This window comes from Exophiala oligosperma, assembly GCF_000835515.1.
Source record: "Exophiala oligosperma strain CBS 72588 unplaced genomic scaffold supercont1.2, whole genome shotgun sequence".
NCBI lineage: Eukaryota > Fungi > Ascomycota > Eurotiomycetes > Chaetothyriales > Herpotrichiellaceae > Exophiala > Exophiala oligosperma.
Window position 1 is genome coordinate 3,919,959 of NW_015622819.1, and position 23,054 is coordinate 3,943,012.

General features: G+C 50.9%; 8 protein-coding genes and 1 non-coding gene across 9 annotated transcripts; 6 read left to right on the plus strand and 3 right to left on the minus strand.

The window, feature by feature from the left end:
* Positions 1–131: 131 nt before the first annotated feature.
* PV06_02762 (uncharacterized protein) lies at positions 132–4,492 on the minus strand (the record flags this gene model as incomplete). Its single annotated transcript, XM_016403484.1, has 3 exons — positions 2,433–4,492; positions 243–2,376; positions 132–204 (listed from the first exon to the last, which is right to left on the minus strand). Exons 1-3 carry the CDS (start codon positions 4,441–4,443, stop codon positions 132–134), a joined length of 4,218 nt encoding a protein of 1,405 aa, XP_016267381.1. The 5' UTR covers positions 4,444–4,492.
* A 689-nt stretch (positions 4,493–5,181) lies between these two features.
* PV06_02763 (uncharacterized protein) lies at positions 5,182–7,090 on the minus strand. The gene is made up of 4 exons (XM_016403485.1): positions 6,949–7,090; positions 6,100–6,845; positions 5,750–6,044; positions 5,182–5,692 (listed from the first exon to the last, which is right to left on the minus strand). Exons 1-4 carry the CDS (start codon positions 7,046–7,048, stop codon positions 5,664–5,666), a joined length of 1,170 nt encoding a protein of 389 aa, XP_016267382.1. The 5' UTR covers positions 7,049–7,090; the 3' UTR covers positions 5,182–5,663.
* Positions 7,091–7,270: 180 nt separating this feature from the next.
* On the plus strand, positions 7,271–8,721 carry PV06_02764 (uncharacterized protein). The gene is made up of 2 exons (XM_016403486.1): positions 7,271–8,356; positions 8,421–8,721. Exons 1-2 carry the CDS (start codon positions 7,551–7,553, stop codon positions 8,674–8,676), a joined length of 1,062 nt encoding a protein of 353 aa, XP_016267383.1. The 5' UTR covers positions 7,271–7,550; the 3' UTR covers positions 8,677–8,721.
* A 461-nt stretch (positions 8,722–9,182) lies between these two features.
* PV06_02765 (uncharacterized protein) lies at positions 9,183–10,825 on the plus strand (the record flags this gene model as incomplete). The annotated part of the gene is made up of 3 exons (XM_016403487.1): positions 9,183–10,150; positions 10,201–10,245; positions 10,304–10,825. The coding sequence occupies 3 exons, from the start codon at positions 9,183–9,185 to the stop codon at positions 10,794–10,796; spliced, it is 1,506 nt and encodes a 501-aa protein (XP_016267384.1). The 3' UTR covers positions 10,797–10,825.
* A 1,457-nt stretch (positions 10,826–12,282) lies between these two features.
* PV06_02766 (uncharacterized protein) lies at positions 12,283–17,228 on the plus strand (the record flags this gene model as incomplete). The annotated part of the gene is made up of 5 exons (XM_016403488.1): positions 12,283–12,416; positions 12,475–12,759; positions 13,335–13,762; positions 15,485–15,873; positions 15,927–17,228. 5 exons carry the CDS (start codon positions 12,283–12,285, stop codon positions 17,226–17,228), a joined length of 2,538 nt encoding a protein of 845 aa, XP_016267385.1.
* PV06_02767 lies at positions 15,053–15,195 on the plus strand. Its single transcript has one exon. It is a non-coding gene; the product is annotated as a tRNA-Ser (tRNA).
* Positions 17,229–17,714: 486 nt separating the features above from the next.
* PV06_02768 (uncharacterized protein) lies at positions 17,715–18,213 on the plus strand (the record flags this gene model as incomplete). The annotated part of the gene is made up of 2 exons (XM_016403489.1): positions 17,715–17,790; positions 17,847–18,213. 2 exons carry the CDS (start codon positions 17,715–17,717, stop codon positions 18,011–18,013), a joined length of 243 nt encoding a protein of 80 aa, XP_016267386.1. The 3' UTR covers positions 18,014–18,213.
* Positions 18,214–18,583: 370 nt separating this feature from the next.
* Positions 18,584–20,639, plus strand: PV06_02769 (uncharacterized protein; the record flags this gene model as incomplete). The annotated part of the gene is made up of 1 exon (XM_016403490.1): positions 18,584–20,639. One exon carries the CDS (start codon positions 18,584–18,586, stop codon positions 20,474–20,476), a length of 1,893 nt encoding a protein of 630 aa, XP_016267387.1. The 3' UTR covers positions 20,477–20,639.
* Positions 20,499–23,029, minus strand: PV06_02770 (uncharacterized protein). The gene is made up of 2 exons (XM_016403491.1): positions 22,765–23,029; positions 20,499–22,712 (listed from the first exon to the last, which is right to left on the minus strand). The coding sequence occupies exons 1-2, from the start codon at positions 22,905–22,907 to the stop codon at positions 20,549–20,551; spliced, it is 2,307 nt and encodes a 768-aa protein (XP_016267388.1). The 5' UTR covers positions 22,908–23,029; the 3' UTR covers positions 20,499–20,548.
* Between the last annotated feature and the right edge of the window lie 25 nt (positions 23,030–23,054).

Sequence of the window (23,054 nt, forward strand, 5' to 3'; positions counted from 1 at the left end):
CTTCTTCTTCTTCTTCTTCTTCTTCTTCTTCTTCTTCTTCTTCTTCTTCTTCTTCTTCTTCTTCTTCTTCTTCTTCTTCTTCTTCTTCTTCTTCTGCCTCCACAAGTTCTATCCCCCATCTCTCCATCCCATCACTCCCGATGAACATTCCCAACCTCACGAGCGGTACTCGTGCGTCGTCGCGCCCGTGCTCGTGCACTCTCTCTACCCAACTCTTCGGGTCAGGATGATCCCTCACCCACCTTCTCAACCTCTCACTGTCACAGACCACGCCGACGACGTCCGCCAAATTTTCAAAACTGGACCGGAGTTTCCTAAACAGTCTGTAACCAAAAGTGTACACGAACGACGTGACAAGAATCAACAACACCAAGAGTACCAGGGACAGATACACTGCCACGGGGCTCATTTGGAGAACCTCGACGGCGATGTCGACGTGCACGCTTGCGTCGGTGCTGGACGTTAAACTCGAGTTGGTGTCGGGTTGAGATCCATTGGCGGTGGGTGCGAGGATGGCAGGCAAAGTGGCACCGAGTTTCTGAAATCCCCAACCCCCTTCGGCCGTGACGTTGGCCGAGACAAAGTGTTGAAAAAAGGTCGAAAAGACTTTCTGGCCCAGTTGTTCCATGCGGCTCTGGTCGTCCGCCGTCATGAACGCGTCCACATCGCCGTCGGCGAGCTGGTACATGGCGAACGACATGAGGTCGGTGTTGAGGCCCTTGGATTCGAGACGGATGTTGAAATTCTGGTCGTCCAAATCTTCGACAGCACTCTCGCCATCACCTCCGGAGGGCCAGAACTTCTGCAAATCCGACGCAAACAGCATGGCATCTTGGAATAACACACCAAAACTGACGGTGTATTGGTTGTGGAAGACGCCCTCGGTGGCATTGTCGCCCGGCGCGACATAGTCGTGTTCCACGTACGCGTCGCTAAACGCCTCGGGAAGCTCTTGCACAGAATCCACGATCTTATACCTGTACACCCGACCCGAGTCCATGTCCACGGTGACGCTGGCGTTGGACCACTCTACCCGTGGCTGGCAGTTGAGTGCCGACATTTGCGGTTCCTGCGTCCAAATGAGGTGCCGGAAGTCGTCGTATTCGCCCCTGTAGTAGCCGCTATACGTTTCATTCATCGAGTACCACTCTCGGGCTGTCGACCCGCGGATCCATTTCATCGTGAGGTTGCGCGGGTACGTGACGTACGAATTGTCGAAATCATAAGCCAATGCCCCATTGTAGTTGTTTGACCAGTACCCGAGCGCCGATGTGCCGCTGTCGGTGTCGGTGCTGGACAAATTCCTACAGCACAAAAGGGTTCGGTACCGAGCCAGGATGGGCGTGCGAGACTCATCGGTCCTGGGTGCAAGGTCGAACCCAGAATTGACCTCATACCCCCGTTGTAGGCCGGTCGGGTTCTTTGACACATTCCAAATCATGCGGTCCGTCAGATCCCATTGCGTCGACCAGTCCGATAGGTTGCTGGATTGTGTGATGGTGCTACAATCCAAAACACCCCTCAGTGCAGGAGTCGTGACCGTGACGTTGACGGCCTTTGTAGTTGATGGCGAGGTGCTCGAGTCACTGTCGTTTGTGGAAGGTGTGTTCTTGTACACGTCCGATTCGATTATAGAGGACAAGATGACCGGCACAAAGCTCCATCCGTCGCTACTCCACGGTGGTTCCGACCCATTGTACGCCAGTTGTAGGGCGGCAGAGTAGAGCCAATTGGTCGAGAGATTTCCATAGAAACTCGAGATGATTTCTTCGCCCGTCGGATCCCCTGCGCCCATAGAAGTGCTACCTGCCAGGGTATACACGAAGGGCTGGGTCCTGGGCTCAAAGGTGCGTGATAACGTGAGATCACCAGGTCGAGAGCCATCGGCCCGTTGCCAAAGTGCCGACATGGACACCGTCAGTACTTGAACGAGAATGGCGGCCGTCGACACAAGCGCCACATGCTCGTGCTTGTTCCTCAGCGCCTTCACCACAGAGACAACAGAGTACGTAGGTAGATAGGACAAGCCGATTATAGGTGACACTGCTACGGCTTTTCGACTCATCGTGACAAAGGGTTGTAGTCTTCGAATTGTGTCGTCAAGTCCGTCCCACCACAGACCGATGATGACGGCCAACAAGGTAGGAATGATCGAATATGGAGCAAAAGTGAATAGTGATGATCCTGAGGGGACCAGATCTGTCTGGTATGTGAAGGCCGACTCGTACAGACCAACGGTCTGAGCGAGGGCAAACAGGGTCGAAATGGCTGCAAAGACGAGAGCGAGCAATAACAAGAGAAGCATCCCTGCGTACAGACGCAGAGGAAATGGCAGATGCTCATCTCTCTTCGCTAGTGGGTCATCGACAGTTCCTTCTGCACCGCTTCGTTAGCTGTCATTTATGTCGAGGTCGTATAAGGCTGGAACTTACCTTGTTTGTTTACTTTGTTCTCAATGGTCGAAATCGTGCCATCACGCAGATAATGCCTCATAGAACGTATTTGAGTGCCATTTCCAGGGCTCGAAATAGACTGTTCAATTTTGAGGCGATTTCGAAGGACCGTATCGTCTTCGGTGAGTTGAACTAACGCAGCAACCGAGGCAGGATCGTGGTACAGATTCAGTTGACGGCGGCCAGATGCTAAAAGAGCAAAAGCAATCAAGCCAGCAGAGAGTACAAACAACACGGCCAAAGAGACGGCGATGGGCAAATTGACCACAACTCGGCGCTCAGTCACAATGACATTTCCAGTTTGCTGGGTCAGCGGGTTCCTTACGACAGTATTCAACATCATCTCGCCCAGAAATCGTTGTTTAATCCTCTGTGCCTGATCCACCACAGATTCCTTCCCGATCATGCTCAACGGCGCAAACTCATATAGAGCGGCTAGAAGGACAGAAACTCCTCCCCATTTAGGAGTCGAGCTGGGATACGACGGGTATATAACGCTTGTCCAATTTTGATTCAAGAAAGCATTCTCGAACCGAGTTTGGTTAATAAATGTCGACTCGATCAATCTTCGACGAGCGTTGAATGTGCCGTCATCAATGTCCAAGGAAGATCCTGCAGGACCAGTCGATACTGATACAGGCATATCCGCGCGATAAAAAGTCGTGCTGCATGACCATGCAGACGCACGGAACCATTGGCTATCGCTGTATGATGCGTTGAAGTCCCAAGAACTATTGGTCATCAAGATGACTTGCCTGTCAGCACATTGAGCAGTGCTATTGTAGCATGACTTTGGAAAGGTCTCTTTGTCCCAAATTGGTGTCACGAAGTTCGGTGGTGTAAACCAGGATCCGCCACCAAGTGTATCAATCGTTTCACCACATACGCCAATCGCAGTCTCACACCCTGTATTGTCCGATAGAATCAAGGCTCCATCTTTGGCGGTTGTAGTGTTGGTAGACATTGCTTCACACTCAAGGTCGACAGAGAATATGGATGCGTTGACTTGCCACTGCTGGTTCATATCCGTAAGTGTTGTATCCGATTTCGATGGCCCAGGTGGGCGCCAGAACGGGACAACTGCGTATTTATCCGTAAGCCAGGCGGAAGTTGTGAGATTTTGAAGGATGTTCCCAATGGTTCGGAAGTAGACAAGATCATCTGATTCCATACGAATGGGCTCATTCTCGCCAACCAGGTAGCGAGAAAATGAAATCTGTGACTTGAGTTCGATAGACTGACTCTGTAAGAGCGCCGAAGATAGTGGGTTGATCAGGAGAAACCCTACAATATCAACGAGTGTGATCGCCAGGAGATAAAAATTCACTTGATCATGGTAATGGCGACGTTGGAGGCTGTTCCAAAGCGCGGTCCACCACTGTTCCTTACTTCTCAAAATGCTAGAAGCGGAGGTCGCGCCAGATGAATGTGCCATTTGTGAGAAAGATTCTGTCCTCAAGGTATCGTTATACATCATTGCCGTCAGAACGGTATAAAGGACGGCTATCAAAGTCGGGGTAAAGCGCCATCCAAAGAGAACACTGGAGGAGCCGTCATCTCTTCCAAGACCGTGGTGAGTAGCGGAGTAAGCCAATAGAAATATGACCACGAGACCCAGCGCCACTGCAATTGAAAGTGTGGACAGCAGAAAAGGCCATTGGAGCGAATATGGCTTCCATGAAGGCCTTGTCGTGCGAGGATAAAGGCCCGGCGTGTAAGGAGTCGGCTCGTCAACCAATTCGGCGTCTTGCAGTGAGAGATACTGCGGTTTACCCCTTATTATTCGAGGTGGTCGGGTCTCAGGCCGTAAATGAGCGGTTGGTGTAGAATTTAGCCCTGATAACGACGTTCCCCGAATCCCTGGAAGATCTAGTGAAGGAGAATCTGCGTCGCTCAACTCACGCCGATGAATTGGACGTAATGGTAGGGCTTCCGAATGGTTGTAGTCGTCGGGGCCATTGATTGAAGCTGAACGATAACGCTGTGACATTGTGTCACAAGGGTTGGTACTCGAGCAGAGATTGCGCGTTGCTTCTGAGACGCCGGTGCAGTAAAAGTAAATGTCAGAAGCAATTTTGGCGGTAAACAAGAAGCAAGAGATTGTCAATAGGTAGACATGGTCGCATCACCCGCTTCATCCAACCGACTCCTCGCCGTCTTTCCTAAATATGCCGTTGGCAAAGTCACTCGACAGCCGCTAAGCAAGGCGATAAACGCGGGGGATGGTTGGTATATCGTCAGGCTGTTGACAATGTTTACTTGTGTAGATAAATGATTGCGAGTGCTGGCGAGGTCGACATTTGACCTTCGCGAAGAAAAAAGGGCAATAGCAGAGCAGCTACTCCGTACATGGCTGTTGGTGGTGCGGTGGTAAGGGAAACACAGAGCCCCATGGGGTCCGTTGCATGATGTTGTAACCTAACGTACCTACCTAAGGCAAGCGGTGCGCAGCCTCGTTATAGTCGTAATACAGGGCGACACGCGGGGGGCCTGAAAAGAAAAACATACCTGGATCGTGGTACAGAACTGTGGCACTGCAGCACGCAGTCTCTGCAAAGAGTCAAGTAGTGTTTCTGCGGTTCTAGTGACCGGCACAACTCCGTCCTCCTTAAAGCAATTTAGAGGCATGCTAGAGATGAAATGCACAAGATGGTGCTCCGTACAGGGTATGAGAACCTGGTTGCCGAAATCCCACGGTAGAAGCACCAGGTATATAAAGCCAAAAGGCCACAGAAACCAACATGATTGGAGCATTTGCAATACTTGACGCCGTGCTATTTCATAATGCTGGCAAAGACATGGGTGTATGTTTCACCATTCGCACAATCGAAGAACCAGCCTCCTTCATATTCCCTGATCATTGTTACAAGCATATCCATACTCCGTCTGAACGCTCAGCTTTCTCTTGTATCCGTACTCCGTCCAACAAAGTCAACATGAACCACAATGGTTTAAGATAATGTGTCTCTGCGATAAGGACCATGTCCACAGGCATCGCAACATTAATGATAGGGCCGGATAAAAATACCATCCTCCGATAATAATAACCTGACTGCCTGCATACGGCTGTTGATCCATTACGAGAATTTCAATGCAAATATACATAAGGAACACACAATTCGCCGTGCTCGTGATAAACGTGATGAGTCAGTAAATAGTCGGTCCTAGTGGCATAATTGCTGCGAGAGTATGGAAATCGTCGGTGGAAAGCTAACCCACTCGATAAGCATCGAAGATGACTGGACAACGGTCAGCACAAGCCGCCACGCTTTCGATCAAGGCGCATCAAAACTTACTCTCTTCGGCTCTCTTACATCCACTTCCTATCCAGAGGCAAGTGTTGAGGAAGGCGTAGCGTTCATCGCCCGTCTCAAGCTCGATGGAGATGCGAAATTTGTACTGGCTAGCTGGAATGGTGTCGGCCTCAGCAGCATCGTTCAAGCTTTCCAGCACGTCCTTCGGTCCTGTTCGCCAGCCCTTTGCTGTAGCCGTGATAAACGCCGGAGGTTCATCATTTGTTTGTAGGAGATAAGTTGCGTCGGTGCGTGTGTTGAGATCTTTCACCACCAGTTGATTGTCCCGACCACCTGGCTGAAGCAAAGAGTTTAGTACACTGGCGGCAATACTCAGATCCTATAACACTTACGATGATGGTGCCCTTGCCCCATCTGCCTGCCCATTGTCCTCCAACAATGCTGACCCAGTCACGGTGGCCAAAAAGACCCGACCCGATGGAAACCTTGGGATTCACCTTGACACTCATGCGGAAGTCGAGCTCCAAGGTAGGTGTAGGCAGCTGCAGAGAACGAGCAACGTCGCCTTCATCGAATCGATGTAGAAGATTGTTGGCTGGTATAGACTCCTTCATGACGTTCTGATAAGTCGTACACTCAAGCAGATGCTGGCGCTGTCTCGATGTATTTTTGGCTCGGATCTGGTTGCAGTAGATACATTGTACCGACAAGCATTTGTCCTCCTCTTTGGCTCTGAACTCTACAAAAGCAGCATGGACGTCATCGAGCGGCGGTGCAGGCAGACTCGAACTGGGAGTTGTCTTGGGCACTTTGGGCTTGGGCGTCGGTCTCCGCGGAGTGGTAGCGACACCTTGAGGAGTTGTGGCGGGTATAGAGGACGTTGAAGTTATCCCTTGCATCGGAGTACTGTGTGTCGGCATCCCATTGCTCATGGGACCATTCGTTTGATGCAGACTCGATGGTGTGCCGAAGCCGTTCGCCGGGCCGATGCCATCGCCAGCGGATGACTGTGGTCGAGGAGCATTAGGATGGTTTTGTAAGCCGGGACACTCTAGGAGATGCTGCTTCTGGCGCGACGTATTCTTTGCTCGAATTTGCTGGCAATAAATGCATTGAACCGACATGCATTTGTCGTCCTCTATGTGGAGACGATACGGTCAGCATATTCTTGACACCACCGTCCCCGTACCAGTAACGCGGTGTACGGGATACAATACAGTCAATACTGGAGATGACAATACCTTTGGCCTTGAATTCGACAAATGCCGCATGGACATCTTGGTCGATTGTTCGCCCCATGTTCGGCCCTCCTTGAGCGTGCACCTGAGTGTCTGCCAACATATAGCTTTTCTGAAGTATTCTTGATCGCGCTTCTTGTTCAAGTGTTTGATGCGCAGCGAGCGACTTGTTACAATCTCTCTTTGATCATGCCGCCGCTTTATCCGTTACACGTAAGAATTGGCCGTTGCCGCTTTGGTGGAAAGGCTGATTCGGAGTCTCCAATACTCCGAATTTCAGAGGAAACACGCGACAGTTTCAGTTCGAAATACTCGTACTCCGTTACTTGTACTCCGTACTTGGGTACGATAAGGTAAGCGGGTACGGAGCAAGTTAAGGAGAATACGAGGACCTAGATACCCAGGTCTCGGTATAAGAACATTAGGCTTCCCACTACCTCAGAGGCTTTCCATTAGGGGCCCGTAAGATCTCAATCAAGTCTTCGATTGAGACTCAAAGTACTTATTCCCATGTTTCCGCCCTTTGGAAAAGCCAGAAATAGAAGCCTTCTCGTCAACACTTGCATCTAGTGATTTACTCGCAATCAGAAAAGCTTCCGGCAATCATGTCGGTTTTGAGGCCACCAAGGGAGGGTCTGACACTTGAATATCTGTTCAGACCATTTGGCATTCTACTGCACCCAGTCATCTCAGCGAGCCTTTTGTTCGCAAGTCTCAAGAGGCCTGATGCGACAAAACAATTTGTGTACGCGATCACGAAAAGAGATATTTCCCTTGATTCGATCAAGACTGTTCTCAAAATTCTTTTAACCACAGTCACCGTCTTCAAGCTGAACAAATCCCTCAGTCGCCTGGCCCTCAACAACTTTGTGAATGATCGATCGTGGGATTGGCAAAGAGAAATTGTTGTTTGCACAGGTGGTGCCAGTGGAATTGGAAAGCATGTTGTGGATGAGCTTGCAAAAAGAGGCATTCAAGTCGTGATTCTCGATATCAACCCTCCGGAGACACAGCTCCCCCAAAATGTGTCTTACTACAAGGTTGACCTTACCTCGAAGAAAGACATTCAAGAGGTGTCATCAAGAGTACGCCAAGAGATAGGACACCCTTCTGTTCTGATCAACAATGCTGGCATAGGGAGCGGAGCAACAATCCTAAACGAAACCGACGAAGAGGTTCAGAGGACATTCGACGTGAATATCCTGGCTCACTTCAAACTGATCAAGGAATTCCTCCCTGATATGATTCAACACAACCATGGCCATATTGTCACCATTGCCAGCATGGCAAGTTTCGTGTCTGTCGCCAACAATGTCAGTTATAGCGCGACCAAAGCAGGTGCCCTCGCGTTGCATGAGGGTCTTGGGAATGAATTGAGGGCTAGATATGGAGCCAACAAAGTACGAACGACGTAAGTATCGGCTACAGGGAGTTTTTGACGAGTATTCCAAGCTGATCCAGTTTTTGCATCACAGCATTGTTCATCCCATCTGGGTCAGGACGCCGCTTACAGACCCTTTGACAACCCGAAAGGAATGGAAAGAATTCACCTTGGAGCCCGAAACAGTGGCAGAAGCTATAGTAGCACAACTACTCAAGGGTGAGAGCGGGCAGCTAATATTACCATCTCGGTTTGGCTTTGCTGGAGGAATTCGAGGCTGGCCTAGCTGGCTACAGGAGGTGATTCGTGGGCAAGATGCCATCCCGGATCTACCCAGACCAAGTCAATAATGATTTTAGGGATCGATTTGGAACCAAATATATTGCAAATTTTCGTCTTCAGAGTCTATGTGAATGGGCTGACAATGCCACTTCTATGTCAACGGTCTTGGGAGCCGCCGGAACTTCTCAAGTACCTAGGTACGTATCCGTAGGCATTTGTTAGTTGAAAGCCGCCCCATTGCCGAACTGGAGAAACCCTTGACCTAATCAATTCTAGCGCTTAACGAGTGCCTAGGTAAAGTTGATTGCCTGGTCTGTGGGCCGAATGTTTAGGCGCGGGCGGATTCTTTTCCGGGGTAGAATAGGGACCCCCAGATCAAGGAGCAAGCACGGCCAGAACAGCCCACCATGTTCATCACTTTTTGTCTCTTACATATTTCTTTCTCTTCACTTGCCGCCAATTCTCGCTTGTATCGATGACTACATCATCGCTTTCGTCCCAGATACTAATCCAGCATCCACTTACTCACAAAACTATCTCTACGTGCTAATCAACCCCAGCTCTTCGAGGCGGCATGGCTCCCCCAGCCCGCAAGAAGACACGCATTGAGTCTGGGCATCCTGGAGATTCCGCCGACTCCATGACAGGCGGCCAAAATATGGCCATGGAACGCCGCCTAAAAAAAAGAGAATCTGACCGTAAATGCCAACGGATTTCTCGAGAGAGAACCAAGTCTCGCATTGCCCAACTGGAAAAACTTGTCGAAGAGCTGAGCCGGGCAGACGATTCTGGCAAGATCGCAGCACTCCTGGAGACGGTCTCGCAGCTACAGCAGGAACGCGACAGCCTTGCTAACAAACTGAAAAGTATTGAGAGCATCCTCTTTCCGGGAGGTACTCCCGCCACGCTCAAAGATCCAAAAGTGGAGAATACACCCTCGTCGGCGCTCAACCTATCTTCACTTGCTGCCGAGCCTGAGCATGATACAGGGGCGGTCGATCCAGCGTCGGAAACTTCAGAGGAATGCTTGCAGAAATTTTCAGAGCCAGTCGTAAATTCCAGACGCAAGTCAGATATTTTGGAAGTTCCTCGAAGCTCGGACTTGCCAATGACCTTGTCCACCCGGGGAACTCGAAATCATCAGTACATGCCATTACTGGCCCCCATCGGTGGTTATGTCTGTGAATGCAGCTATGCGAGATCTATCCAGAAGCAGACCCTCAATTTCTGGTATCAAGGCAACATGACCCTGAGCGCGTGGATGAAGTGGCCCAAATTGGTCCCCGCGGTGCCTGACCATGACCCGTTCCATGACGACACCCCGATCCGCGCTATACTCGAGGGATGGGACGCCGTGGAGCGACGTGGTCATGTCCACCCGATGTGGCGTTTACTCCGTACCATGGACGAGGGACTTTTCAGTCATGCTGAGACAGCGAAAAGTCGGCTGGGGATTTTGTGTAATGTCAGTCGAGTCCTTCGAGCGCACCTCGACACGACACACACGCAACTCAAAAAACTCCCAAAGTACTGGCCAAGCAGGTAAGACGGTCGCTGTCTGCGTATACAACGCACGCTGATGCCGATCCCAGAGTCACCGCTGACCATTCCGCATACGCTACGAACTTTGTTGCATGGTAAGAAACACCGATCTGGAATATCTGCAAAGGACCCGAAACTAATCCCAGGAAAAAGGCCCGGTGTACGCCAGGCCCTGGATCGCGACGAGCATCGGTTCTGCTCGAATCACTTCTGGACCATGTTTATCAACAGCATGCGTGTCGAATGGCCTTATGAGTTTCGTGATTGCTACTTGCTCAACTCTGCCACCGGTCTCTACATACTGTCACCGCTCTTTGACGAGACGCTCAAAGACATTCGGAAGATCGGCGTCAACGAATCTTTCTTTCGATATTACCCCGAGCTCGAAGGCGCAGTGAACGTGATCCACGACTGTCCGCCACACGCAGGGCGCATGCCGACTGACCGAGCTCCTCGGGTGGACGTCAACGGCTTGGACCTGACTGCGAGGGTGACGGAATGTCGGGATCCATCAAGCGAAATGGTTACAAATGGGCTGCACCCGTCGCCAGGGCTGGGACCGACCCTGTTTGACCAGTCGGCACCTTGGGACTTGTTGGATTCGATCCCTGAAGTGTCTTTGATCTCGCACCGGGACTTTGTCTGATTGCACTGGTCGGTCACGGAAGAATGGTGGGGCTTTGCACGAAGTGTTTCTTCCGTCGGTCGAGACAGAGAACTTGTAAATAACCGTGGGGTTCACGGATTTTTGCCAGGCACGAAACCTCTTAGGTTGTCCACCGTAGATAGGTAGCCTAAGCCTTATCAACCCCAAAGACAAGTACCTAAGATTACATGCGCGGAAGGACGAAAAAACAGAAGTTCAGGTTCAATTCATGGTATTGTCTCTGTCTTCCTAATCTACCCGAAGGCAAAGGAGAGCAGAATGATAAGCGCGGTGTTTCACATGTAAAGTGACGTCAAAAGCATAATCGAGAACGCCGACTAGTGCATGTCCTGAGCAACGCTCAGGATGCAAGCTATTCGCTTCCTTCGGTCTCTGTTGCTTCTGATTGCAAGCCATCACCGTTACTATCATCATCTTGAAGTGTGGTGGCAGGTGTGCTTTGAGATCCGCTTTTAGTGTCGTGGCGTGTTGCCTGCTGGCGCTCGCGCTCGCACTCTCTTCCCGAGCCTTTCTCGCAACCTCCTGAGCAGCATTCCAGTGCTTGGTGAACTGGCCCTTCCATGAGACGTTATTGGTGCTGCGTGTGGTTGAATCCTGTTGCTCATCACCTTCTGGCTCCCCTTGTTCATGGCGCGCAGGTAGAGTCCCGTGTCAATACGGCGCCGGAGAGGAAGACAGAGGTCTATTCCTCCTTGCACATCACCATTGTCGAGCAGTTAAATCGCTTCCTGATATTGTGATCAATAGTGCTGTTGTAACGAATCCATTTTGGTTTGATTGAAGGATTGAAGCTCACTAACGCCTAGAGTCGTCGAGAGGAAGCCGTCGTTTAATGCTATTATGACTAGCTAGTACACACAAGATCCTGCAATGAGATAGAGGCTGTACCCCTCGAATTCGGTAAGTCTCTTGTATGAACGATAGCAACAAACATTTCCTAACCAGTGATAGTGTATGTCTTTATGTTCGACGCCCCGAGTGAGCTGCTGCAATTGGAGGTGGATTAATTGACCGCTTAACTGTTCGACGAAGTGTGGCCACGAAATTTGCTTCCTCCGTCACCGACATCTGTGAGTATCTAGGTAAGCAGTCAATGTAGGAAGTTTTGTCTTTTCTATATGCCTCAAAAAACCGGAAGAGAACTGAGTGTCAAGTTATTCTGCAACTTTCATTTCACTTCTATTGTTGATTGTTGATGAGAAACCTCTACCTGATGTTTGACCCTATGTCACTGCCTGAAAAAAAAACCGAGGAGTATATCTTATTGGCGAATTGTAAGAACATCGTGTCACAGGCAGTTGATTCGCCTCTACTACTCTTTCAGGTTGCTACATACTGCCTGGCATGGCCCCAGCCTAACATCATATATATACTTGCTACAGACTCTCTAAGCCTTACTGTATTCTTCCTCGTCGAATCGAGAATCGAGCGTTACGAAAAAATACTTTTACGAGCTGTATCAGCTATGGTGCTCGCAGTTGAAGATGCGGCCGAAGATCGAAACCCGGGTTCCTTCTCTGATATGAGACTTGGCGGTCGGTTGAACAAACCTTTGCCAGCGAATATCCCTGCCATCATGGAGCACCTCTCCCGAGGAATGTGAAGACGAGCATGGTCTATCAAGTTTTGAGACAAGGCTTGATCATGGGCAGACCAGCGGACTGGTTCCTGACTTTGATTATTTCATGAAGAACATCTTCATCGCGGCAAACGCATATGGCCTGGATACTAGAAAGCGCCGGAAATTGCGGCGGCGAAATGATCCGTTTTGCTCGTTCGCATTTGATAGTGTCTTGCCCGACGACTATAACCATGGCACGTTCTACGACATCGTTTATGTGAAACACGAGCAAATGCGAAACAAGAGCGACCGGCGGGAAAAAGACAACCCCAATCGCGAAAGCGCTGAAATCGAAGAGCTCATTGTGGCAATGGCTCACTTGTGGTATACCCATTGATCGTTGTGGTCGCGGTGAACTTGGTTTGATTCCCCATCCAACCCTTCGATGGCTCTTGTCGTCCTCCGTGGGTCATCGACACCATATGAAACCAATGACTACGGGTATCGAAAATTGGCGTCCTTCCGGAGGCACACCTTGCCACTTTGACTATGAAACATCTGATATCTGCTGGGAGAGTGCTGCATGTAAATTTGTGAAGTTTTGTTTCAGCGAGGAGTACTACCTGCTCCTCTCTGGTGTCGTTCACAAGCTTCGACAGCAGCCGGTCAAAGGAAGCGATCCTTTTCTTCAACTTGCCGACCTTCCAGAGGGAAAGCTAGAGGCCGAGATCTTGCCATCTTTTGAGCCCGTGAACATCGACGCGGAAACTCAAGAGCCCGGGAAAACCAACAACACGAAGCTGGCCGCAATATGATTGATCAAGATGCTGTCGATAAGCATCCGGACCTCACAGAGGACGTCACAAAAGAAAACATCGGATTCGTTCCTTGCTTTATAGATTTTCGCGATTATGGGGTTGATGAGAGCGGGCAGCAATCGCTCTTATCCGATGCAGAAGATGCGCCGGAAGTGAAGGACTAGACATCCGAGAATTCCAGGCACCCGTCGACGATGGCATCGCACGGATCAACCCAGAAGAACCAGGAAAAGCTGGCTTCCAAACCGCCCTCAGCATCCTCAAAGTCTTCAACACGACCGACGGGGGCAAACCGTATGCAGACAGTGCAAACCGAGTGCTCAAACATAGGGGGATGGCCGAGGCATTCGATGTGAAGTTTAGCCAGCAGGATGACGTCCTAGGTACCATGTCGACAACGATGTTGTCTCCCGGATCTCAGGGTGCTCACTCGCAGCCTACTCACCCGCAGACTCCGCAGCATCCAAAGGTTGCTTCCGTTCTAGACATGGAGCTTGAGTCGCGGGCTCCGAGAACAGAGGGCTCAAGCAAACGCATGGTCGTTAGAGATGAGAGACCTACACTAGGTTCCCCCCGACGCCGCGTCGGCAGAAGCCTTTCTTATACCCGGCGCCCACCCAGACCACCTTTCGTTCATAGGCAGTATCTCGCCTCGACATGCACGGCTTTGCTCCACCATCATGGCCGCGTGTTCCAAGTCTGGTGCCGGCGCTGTTGTTCCCTTCAGCACAAGCCACAAGCCAGCAGGACCGTCCTCGCCTCAACCTCGAGAATTACACTTAAGAGGGACGTTCCCGTCCTTATTTCGAAGAGGCCAATAACGAGTATGAAGCCCAACTCGCTCCACGGCGCCAGGCAGAAGCCACGGCAGAGAGTCACCCTGTCCTCTTTTTTGAAGAAGACACTTCAGAGAGCCGTCCAGGCCCTTAACTCGAAGAGGCTAGCGCCGAATACGAAGCCCAAACTTGCCCAAAAGCGCAGAGAGGAAGAGGACGCAACAGAGAGCCCTGATTTGGAGGAGGAGAGGACGTCCGGTTGATTGCTGACCTCGGTGAGAATGATTTGAATGAGTTTGAGATACACAAAGAATGATACCCAAAACGCGTGGCTAGAATGATTATCAAGATTTCCTTGTGTTTGTATTCATAGATAGATAGCTGTTTTGCATGAAGCAACCAATAGACCATATTTCCTTGTCGTCCCGACACATTTGCAGTCGTTACTGGTGCATCAAGGGAATCTTAAGGAGCGCACCGTCCCACTCAAGCTCCCCCCTCCCCCAGTTCTTTTTTGCCTCAAACCAATGATCGTAGTCGCTAGAATTCGGCCTGAAATTCGACGCCGGTGTCAGAGTCTCTCTTGAAGTTCTTTAAAAGGAAATAGTTGTTGAGATGTAGAATACCTTCCACCGCCTAGATTTAGCCTGGTGTAGCATGCTGGATTGGAGGAAGTCCTTGAGTGATACTCCACATTACTCCAAGCTTTGCAGGGGCCCGACGTACTCTACCACTTTTAACGACCTGCGTCCAACGGTTGAGCTCGTCCTCCCTTGGATTAATCCCGACCAACGCAGAGCCCAGAGTCGTCGAAAAGGAGGTGGCCATTGATTGGTGACATACATTCTCGACGCACAAAGTGTGGCACCATCAAACAGGGTATGGAATACTTGACATGGAGTTACATGAAGGCATATCCAGATCCGGGCCTGGCTTTGTGGATTCCCGGTCCTACACACAGCCCCCCCTGCGGGGCACAGAATGTCTCCCGATCTCTCTTCAACTCCGTCTACAGAACCCACAATATGATTTTTACTTCTCAAATTATTGTTCAAATCTGGCATGGAAATGCAACCTCAAGCCCGCGTGGCACAATGGCTAGCGCGTGGTAGGGACTGCCCCAAACTCCTCGTTCCGGACACTACTAACATTATTCCAGAGACTTTTATAGAGCCATCTTCTCTGAAATCTCAAGGTTCTGGGTTCGACCCCCAGCGTGGGCGAAATTATGCATTTTTGGAAATTTTTGGCATTTTTTTTGGTAGTCTATCAAAAGTCAGAGCTCAAGGTCAAAAGCGGAAAAAAAAGGCCTAAAAATGGCTACATGGCGAGTGTACGTGGGCACAAGTGAACGTCAAGATAATAAAGTCATGTGATGATTCTCTGTAGCGCCAGTACTTGCTACACCACACGCTGCGAATAGAGGGAAGGTAAAGGTCAGGTTTGTTGGGATTACCTCCTAGTATTCTAATTGGGATATCCCTTTTCATACTGGTGCAACTCGTTGTCCAGACTGTGGAAATGCCATCAAATCCTCCACCAAGAGAGGACTTCTTCAGCATCTCAAGGAAACCCATTCACCCATACCTCTGAACTTGCACTATGACCGGGCGAGCAGTGTCAACTCGGAGGACGTGCTCAAAGATACTCGAAACGATACAGATGAGACACCTAAAGAAGCCGACGAATATCGCCTGCCAAAAGAGTTGAGCCGAATTGATGGCGAGGAAGAAGAAAACGAAGAAGAAGGAGAAGGAGAAGTTGCTCCAGAAGATGCCAGAAACGAGCCTAGAGTACCAGGCAGCAAAGACGACATCGCATCTTCTCATAGTAGGGGTCCATGCGACTCACGTCCGACAGCTCTGTCTTCTAGCAACCCAAAAGAGACCTGCGATGCCTTGGTACAATGTATCCAACCGTACTTTGCTGCCGAAGTGAGGTCTATCACCTGCAGGAGATATCGGTCCAAGATCTCGAAGGAAAAAAGTATCGTGTCCATAAGCATGTTTCGGTGGCTCAGAAGTCGGACTTAAGCAACATCGTGTATGCAGAACACAGCTCAGCCGGCTGGTTGTGGAGGGTGCCTCAGTGCGGAGCGGTATTCGAGTACGAATTCGCCATCGACCTACATCTCGAAGCACACGGTGGCCCAGAGCTCAAGTGGTACTGTGGTGATGTAAGTTGCCACGTGGACTCTGGAGAATTCCGCGACTACAAAGATTGGGAGGGCCACATGGCTGTCGAGCATATGGATTCGACTTACAGCCGTGCGGCTGGACGCTGCGTTGGGCCCATGGATCCTTTGTATTCCATGCTTCGGACGCAATTGAACATCAAAGAGGTTGCAGAACATGACTTTAATTGCTCCTCCCAGATTGATGCTTCTGACAATCTTGTCGAGATGCAGCATATTGAGCAAGAAGAAGATACTTCTCGGGATCCAAACTCCTGCGAAACTCCAGAGACAGAGATCGCTGATGGAAGCTCCAAAATGTTCTACATCTGTCCGTGGCCCGGCTGTGCTTACCGAATCAAGGCGTCACGATATACCAAAAGACATGTGGCTGTGCATGTCCTGACAGTGCATCTAGGATGTGTGTGGCAATGCCACGAGCAGGAGTGCTCATATGTGGGCTTTGTAACGCTGCGCCAGCTTGAACGTCATAGATTATACTGCCACGTTGGCAGTCCGCTCCAGTGTGGTCACAATGACTGCAGCCAAGTTTTCCCGAACATGACTTATCCCAGCAGAGGACATCTGACCTATGATGCTCTTCAAAAACATTATGAGTATCACTTGAATTCGACGAGAGCTGACTCTGCCAACGCACATGATTCGGACGTAGATCCGAACGGTTCTACTGTTGCTTCTACCGCGGAGCTACAGCGTCCCAGCGATGCCGAGTACAAGCAAGCATACCGAGGGGGTTCTTCAAAGTACTTCACACCAGAGCGACGTCAAAACCGCCTCGAAGCAAATCTCAAATTCTACCAGCTGAAATTGTCAAATATCAAGGCTGATGGCGCAAAGACCTGTGCAGGCTTCTGGTTAAAAGGGCATCACTTTGAATGTGCGGATCAAGTCAGCCTGGGACTCGAGACAACAATGATCGTCTTCGTGCCCTCGGCTGGACTGTTCACAGTGGTGGCCCACCTGCGATTACTGTGTCCACGTCATGTCTCTGATCTCGCGGCCTCTTGCACGGTTGCCGGATCCGTTCAATTTTGGCCCGAAGACTTTCACCACTGGACGTAAACGACTGGGTATCGGACGAAACGTGATTGATCATCAGTCATTCTTTCAGGTTGTCAAGGGCTCAATTTACCCCTTGAAGCGATTCGGTACAGAGAATCAAAGGACAAGTCGCCCAAGGACGTTTTCATCGTTGATTTTGAAACCGTACGTCGCACGCGAAGACGCTTACCTCGAAGACTACCTGAAGTTGCCTTTCTCGACGGGAACGGTCAAGTGATTGTCGACTGCGTAATCAACAACGAAGGTGTCACAAACAAGCAGTTCGAGAAGATGCTGAGAAAAGACGGGTTTGCTTCTGAAGTGTTTGGCCGAGTACGCCTATTTCTAGGTGAAGTAGACTAGCCGTTTCCACCTGTTGCCAAAACCCCTCAAGAGATCATGCAGATACTGCTAAAGGCAGGTCTCAATCCTGAATCCTTCTGGGTTGAGCATTCAACCTCTTGGTTTGATCGTCATTGTATGGAGGTGTTATTGGCAGATGCCGGAATGTCCCTGAAGAGCATGGTCCCACCTCTCGAGAAGTGCTGGTCTGTGACTAGGGAGTTCATGCGGTTTATGCCTGGTCAGTACCAAGAGAAAGCATTCATGGATGCACAGAACTTACTAACGGATTCCCAGGGTTGGCTTCATACAAATTGGGCAAGGTCGCGAGGATTTTGAATCCCGACGACCCAAATCTGAACAACCTTCATCGCGCAAGGCCGGATTCCGAGGTACTCTACAAGATGCTGGGTTCTTGGGTGGAACTACATGGACGAGTGACGGAGTTAGAGTCTGAAGACTAGTCTAGTGAAACAGGTAGGGGACAGGATTGTGCGAGGCTACACCATGTCACAGCAACTTGATCAAATTGTGCATCATTCCAGGAGTCCGCTCGAGAAGGAGCTCTTTGAAGAATTGCCCACATGGCCAGACTGTACGCACGGTAGAAGAAGCGAGGGGCGTCGTATTGGTGCCCAACAGGGACGAAAAAGTGTACTGTGAATTGGGAACTTCAAATCAAATTGGGCTTGTGTTTGGTGTTATTTTCCCATCTTCTCATAGTGTCGCCAGAAAAGTCTGTCTCTCTGCAAAGTTTCCATGCTCTCCGCCATCTGCTAGGAACGGCTGACCGAGCTCAGAGGATTGTGGAAAAGAATGCTCTTGACAAGTCGTGAAAACTGGCTTCTTGTTGGAAAAGTCGAGTGGCCTGTAACTGTAATATTTTGATTGGACGAGGCAGACACGATTCAACAATATTTACTCGTACTATTAAATAGTGGACCAAGCATTTTCCCCTCCAGCCATAACAGGATCGCACAAGACTTTGACAGGAGTAGTTGGCCCATTATCCGAATGAGGATCACTTACCAGGCATGAGTCTGTCCCTCCTTCGGTCGACCTCCGAGGCATGGCAGACTCATCAGGACTTTCGACAAGATTGTCCCTGGCTGACGGAAGCAAAATTCACCGAAATCACGAATGTTCTTTTGGAAAATCCGAACCTCAACTCGACCCACCTATTTCGGGCCGACATCTTGCATGACAGCGCAAAGATCTTGAAGACGATCTCAGAAAAGGAGAACCAATGCAAGTATCCGGCAGAAAATGACGATGGAGTGCAGAGCAAAGGCTATCAGGAGGCCGACGGGCGCTCCAAGGCCCCGCGACTCGAAGGCGCAATCCTCGTGAGACAGGTTCACAGGAGACTTGTTCCTCGCAACCCTCGGCTGGACCGTCCACTGGAACAGTGGTGTTTTGTGTACGAGCTGTCGAAGAAGACGACTTGTGCCGATGCCGCCGGCGGTCGTGTGGTGATATACGCTCCGGACGTCGACAGCGAGACTGACGTGCCCTGGTACCATCCTACGGTCAAATCACTGGCGTATGTGTTTGAACAAGCGACCGACACGACGGCTACACTCTCAGTACACTATCTTCCATTTACTACTCAATCGGTCGATCAGTCGTCCACTGGTAGGCTCCATCGAACCATGATCTCGCTCCTCAAGACCTTCCTCAGACTGTCAAAGAACAACAGCAACCGGAAGCCCCAAAGTCCAGAGCCCAAGCACAATGGAGACGGCCACCAAAACAGCAGCCATGTCACCACGGCAGCCAGTCTCTCTACCGCACCGTCGGCCATCAAAGACACGATCCTCCCTCAACACATTGTCCAAAATACGTACAGTCGGTTGAAGCAACAGTACGCCCCGGACCTCATGTCTCGGTGGGTCGAAAAGACGGAGCCGTCCAAGCACGTCTTTGAAGACCTGTCCATCGCGGCCTTTGTAATCGAGCTCTGGAAGCAAATGTACTCGCCAGGGACGTTCCCCGGTTTCGTCGACGTGGCCTGCGGCAACGGCGTCCTTACTTACGTGCTCATCAAGGAAGGGTACAACGGCCACGGTTTCGACGCTAGGCGCCGCCGCACATGGGATGCTCTCGAAATGAACCAACATCTACACGAGATGATATGCGTGCCCAAGCCATTCCTCGACGCGGTCACGCAGGGTGTCATCATTGACGATTTACTTCCCAACGCCAACCTTCAAGATGGTATCTTCAAGCCAGGAACGTTCATCATTTCGAACCACGCAGACGAACTCACACCCTGGACGCCGATCCTCGCGGCTCTCTCCAGCCCCAAAAATCCACTACCATTCCTGGCGATCCCGTGCTGTTCTCACGCTCTGAGTGGTGCCAAACATCGCTACTTGCCCAAGGACATCAATCGAACACACCCGCCTTCTTCTTCTTCTTCTTCTTCTTCTGCCAGCGCCAACGACAAAGTGGAGCAACCTGCTTCGGGAGACCTCAGGGCTCTTCGGGTGGCCAAGACCGAAGCAGCAACCCACAACGACGACAAGTCCATGTACGCGTGCCTGACGCGCAAGGTGGTTGCCCTGGCCGATGAAATCGGCATCGACGTCGAGTTGACGCTCATGCGGATTCCGAGCACGAGAAACATTGGAATCGTGGGGAATAGAAAGAAAGCTACTGCGCGTGGTGGCAGCAGACACGATTTGAAATCTCAGATGGAGGACATGTCTGTTGAAGATAATGACGACAAGGAAAACGAAAGCAATGACAGCAACGACTTGGTTGACAAAATTCAGGAACTGGTTCGGCGTGAATGTACAATCTCTGGAGGCGTACACGAAGCGGCTACGACCTGGATCCAACGAGCACAAAAACTCCAGACAGGAACAGGACGAGGCAAGTTGAATCTCGGTCGCAGACCTGAATCACAATACGGTGGAGATTGAAAACGACAACAGCGTTATGCCACTTTTTGGCTCTCATCATGTCATTGGCACCATTCCATGCGGGAAACAAAGCTAAGGACTACCACTTCTCGACAAACTCCTACTTCCAGGATGACTCGTTCCATCATCTTCGACATTCGGTAGGGCAACATTAAACATACCCTCTGCCCACTCGGCGAACGCATCGATATCCCAAACCGCGCTCTCTGGACCTTTGCCCTTTCTCGAGATCGGGCCGGCGCCGTTCGTTTTCCCGCCTCCACTACTCAAACGATTCACGTATCCATCGAAGAATGTCTCGTATATCTGGACTACTTGATCTTCCACCGCGGCCACCAGTGTCTCTCGAGTCCGCATGTCGTCGAGGTACTGTTCTAGCTTCGCCCTGAGAATGGGTATCTCCTTCTCAACACGTTTCCTGGTCGACGAGACCGCATTCTCGAGCGCATTGTTCTTATTGCTGACTTTGTCGACATCTCGTGGCAGATCCTTTGTCATGTCACTCGCAAACCCGGCCGTGAAGTCGTTGATCACCGTCCTCAACCTCCCATCCAATTCGACTTTTGCGTCGAGCATGTTCTCGACAACCCGCGGTATTAACCCACCGCTGCTGAACAAACGCATCCAGCTTCGCGGGTTGAAAAGGCCACCTCGTTCACGGAGTTCCCAAAAGGTGCTGGCCACGCCGGAAAAGTCGAAACTCACGTCTGGCGTGACAAACTCAATGTCAAAGGCGACGATTTGCGATTTGAGGAGGAGCAAGTGACGCAGCAGGAAAAGCTGACCATCGGCAGGGCTGGATTTCGAGCTGATCTGGACGGATGCCGAGTGTAGTGATACAGTGGTTTGATGGACAATCTGGTGAGCCAGATCGTCAAAGACGGAGGAGTTGACCAATCTGTAGATTCGATGTAGCAGGCGGATCGCTTTCGAAAGAGTTGGGTAGCAATTTCGCAGTTCCGCGCGGCGAGACGCAAAGGTCCAAGAGAAAGCGCCTTCTTCGCCCGAGTCTTCGTCTACAATCTCAGGCGATTTGAGTAACGGTGTTGTGGGTTCACGGGATTTGCGACGACCCGACAAAGGGGTCGTGGTTGTTGGAGGAGCGGACGTTCGCCGAGGGTAATCCAGGTCTTCAGGATGGGGTTTGAACAATTCGATTTCGTCGCGGAGAAGGGCCTGGGCACGGAACACGAGGCGTGTCTGCGCATCCTCGAGGGCTGGTTGAATGAGCATGGAAAAGTCGAGCTGGTTGAGATCCGCGGGGCCATCTTCTTCTTCGTCATGCAAGTAACGCGTCTGTAGAAGGGTGACGAGTGAGCAAAGCTTGGACAATTTGTTCTCGTGAATGATTCGTGGCCGGAGATGATCGTATAGCGGCTCGCAGATGGACTCGAGAAAGTCGTACAGTCCACGATAACCGTGAAACCACTCCGACCAGAGCTCGAACTCGTCAAGACAGATGCCGCGAATGTAGCTTATGCTCGCCCGGGCGAATTGGACCAGATCTTTCGAGCTCGGCGCCTGGCCTACCTCGGTCAGGCGTTTTTGGACGAGTGGCAGTATCAGCCGTGCTCGACAGGCGGCAAAGCTCGAATGCAGTTCGTTCATCAGACTCTGATACTCCCCTTCCGTGCCGGCTTCTGCGTCCGCGGGAGGAACCGCTCGCTTCTGGATTTCCAAACCCAACTCCTTCATCTCCGCCGAGCCGACGCGAAACTTGGCGTACAGAAGAGCAGACATGGTGGTGTCGTTGAGCTGTTTCGCCGCGATCCTGCCAGCGACTTCGGTGGTGGTTTCCCGCACGCCGGCCATGAACGTGTTCCGCACCAGCGTGAGTGCTCTCGTGAGCAAGAGCCTGTATCGGGACCTATAGGTTTCGGCTTCCTTGTGGCCCGGATGGGTCTGCATGTAGTCTATGCACTCATCCAGCGTGATCAACATGTCCGAAAAGTCCTTGCTCCTAACAAAGGCACCTGCACCGGGCGCGTTCAGTCGCCGTGTAATCTTCTCCAGGGGCTCATAGTAACGCAGGTTGTCCGCGATCTCCTGTGCGATCGTGTCGTTTCTGCGCTGCTCTTCGAGGATATTGGCCGACTGTTTCTGGAAGGCCTTGGTCTGCGCGTCGATTGCCTTGAAGGAGGCCGAAATCTCGGACAGTTCGTCGAGCGTCGCGGCCGTGTCGGCGAGGAGGGTGTCGAGGTGACTTCTTGCGGCGTCCAACTGATCGAGATATTGTCTGCTTTGCGCTTAGTGATGAATACAGAATAAATTCTTTGCGATGAACATACTGGTACTCATCGAGACTGGCGTCTAATAACAAGTCATCTATGTCTCCGGCCAACCTGAACAGATCAAGGTCTGTGTCTGCATCGCGAAGTTGTGCTAGGGTGGCATCTTCTTCGTTGTCCGCAACATTGTCTGCGGCGGACATGGTTCACGACAGACTGGCTCTGTCTTTTGTTGTTTGATTGCTCATGAGAAAACCCATCAACACCTTTTCATTGCCATCCAGCTATTGATACAGTCGGCAAAAACACTGAGCCAGCACAAATGGTGGGCATCAAATGTCAAATGACTT

Excerpts from the sequence above, each read along its gene's own strand:
- PV06_02763 (XM_016403485.1), bottom strand. The coding sequence starts at position 7,048 with ATGTTGGCAGACACTCAGGTGCACGCTCAAGGAGGGCCGAACATGGGG. Across the intron at positions 6,846-6,948 it reads TGTCGAATTCAAGGCCAAAG|AGGACGACAAATGCATGTCG; the intron begins GTATTGTCATCT and ends GTCTCCACATAG. Across the intron at positions 5,693-5,749 it reads ATGTAAGAGAGCCGAAGAGA|TCATCTTCGATGCTTATCGA; the intron begins GTAAGTTTTGAT and ends ACCGTTGTCCAG.
- PV06_02764 (XM_016403486.1), top strand. The coding sequence starts at position 7,551 with ATGTCGGTTTTGAGGCCACCAAGGGAGGGTCTGACACTTGAATATCTG. Across the intron at positions 8,357-8,420 it reads GCCAACAAAGTACGAACGAC|CATTGTTCATCCCATCTGGG; the intron begins GTAAGTATCGGC and ends TTTGCATCACAG.
- PV06_02770 (XM_016403491.1), bottom strand. The coding sequence starts at position 22,907 with ATGTCCGCCGCAGACAATGTTGCGGACAACGAAGAAGATGCCACCCTA. Across the intron at positions 22,713-22,764 it reads GCCAGTCTCGATGAGTACCA|ACAATATCTCGATCAGTTGG; the intron begins GTATGTTCATCG and ends AGCGCAAAGCAG.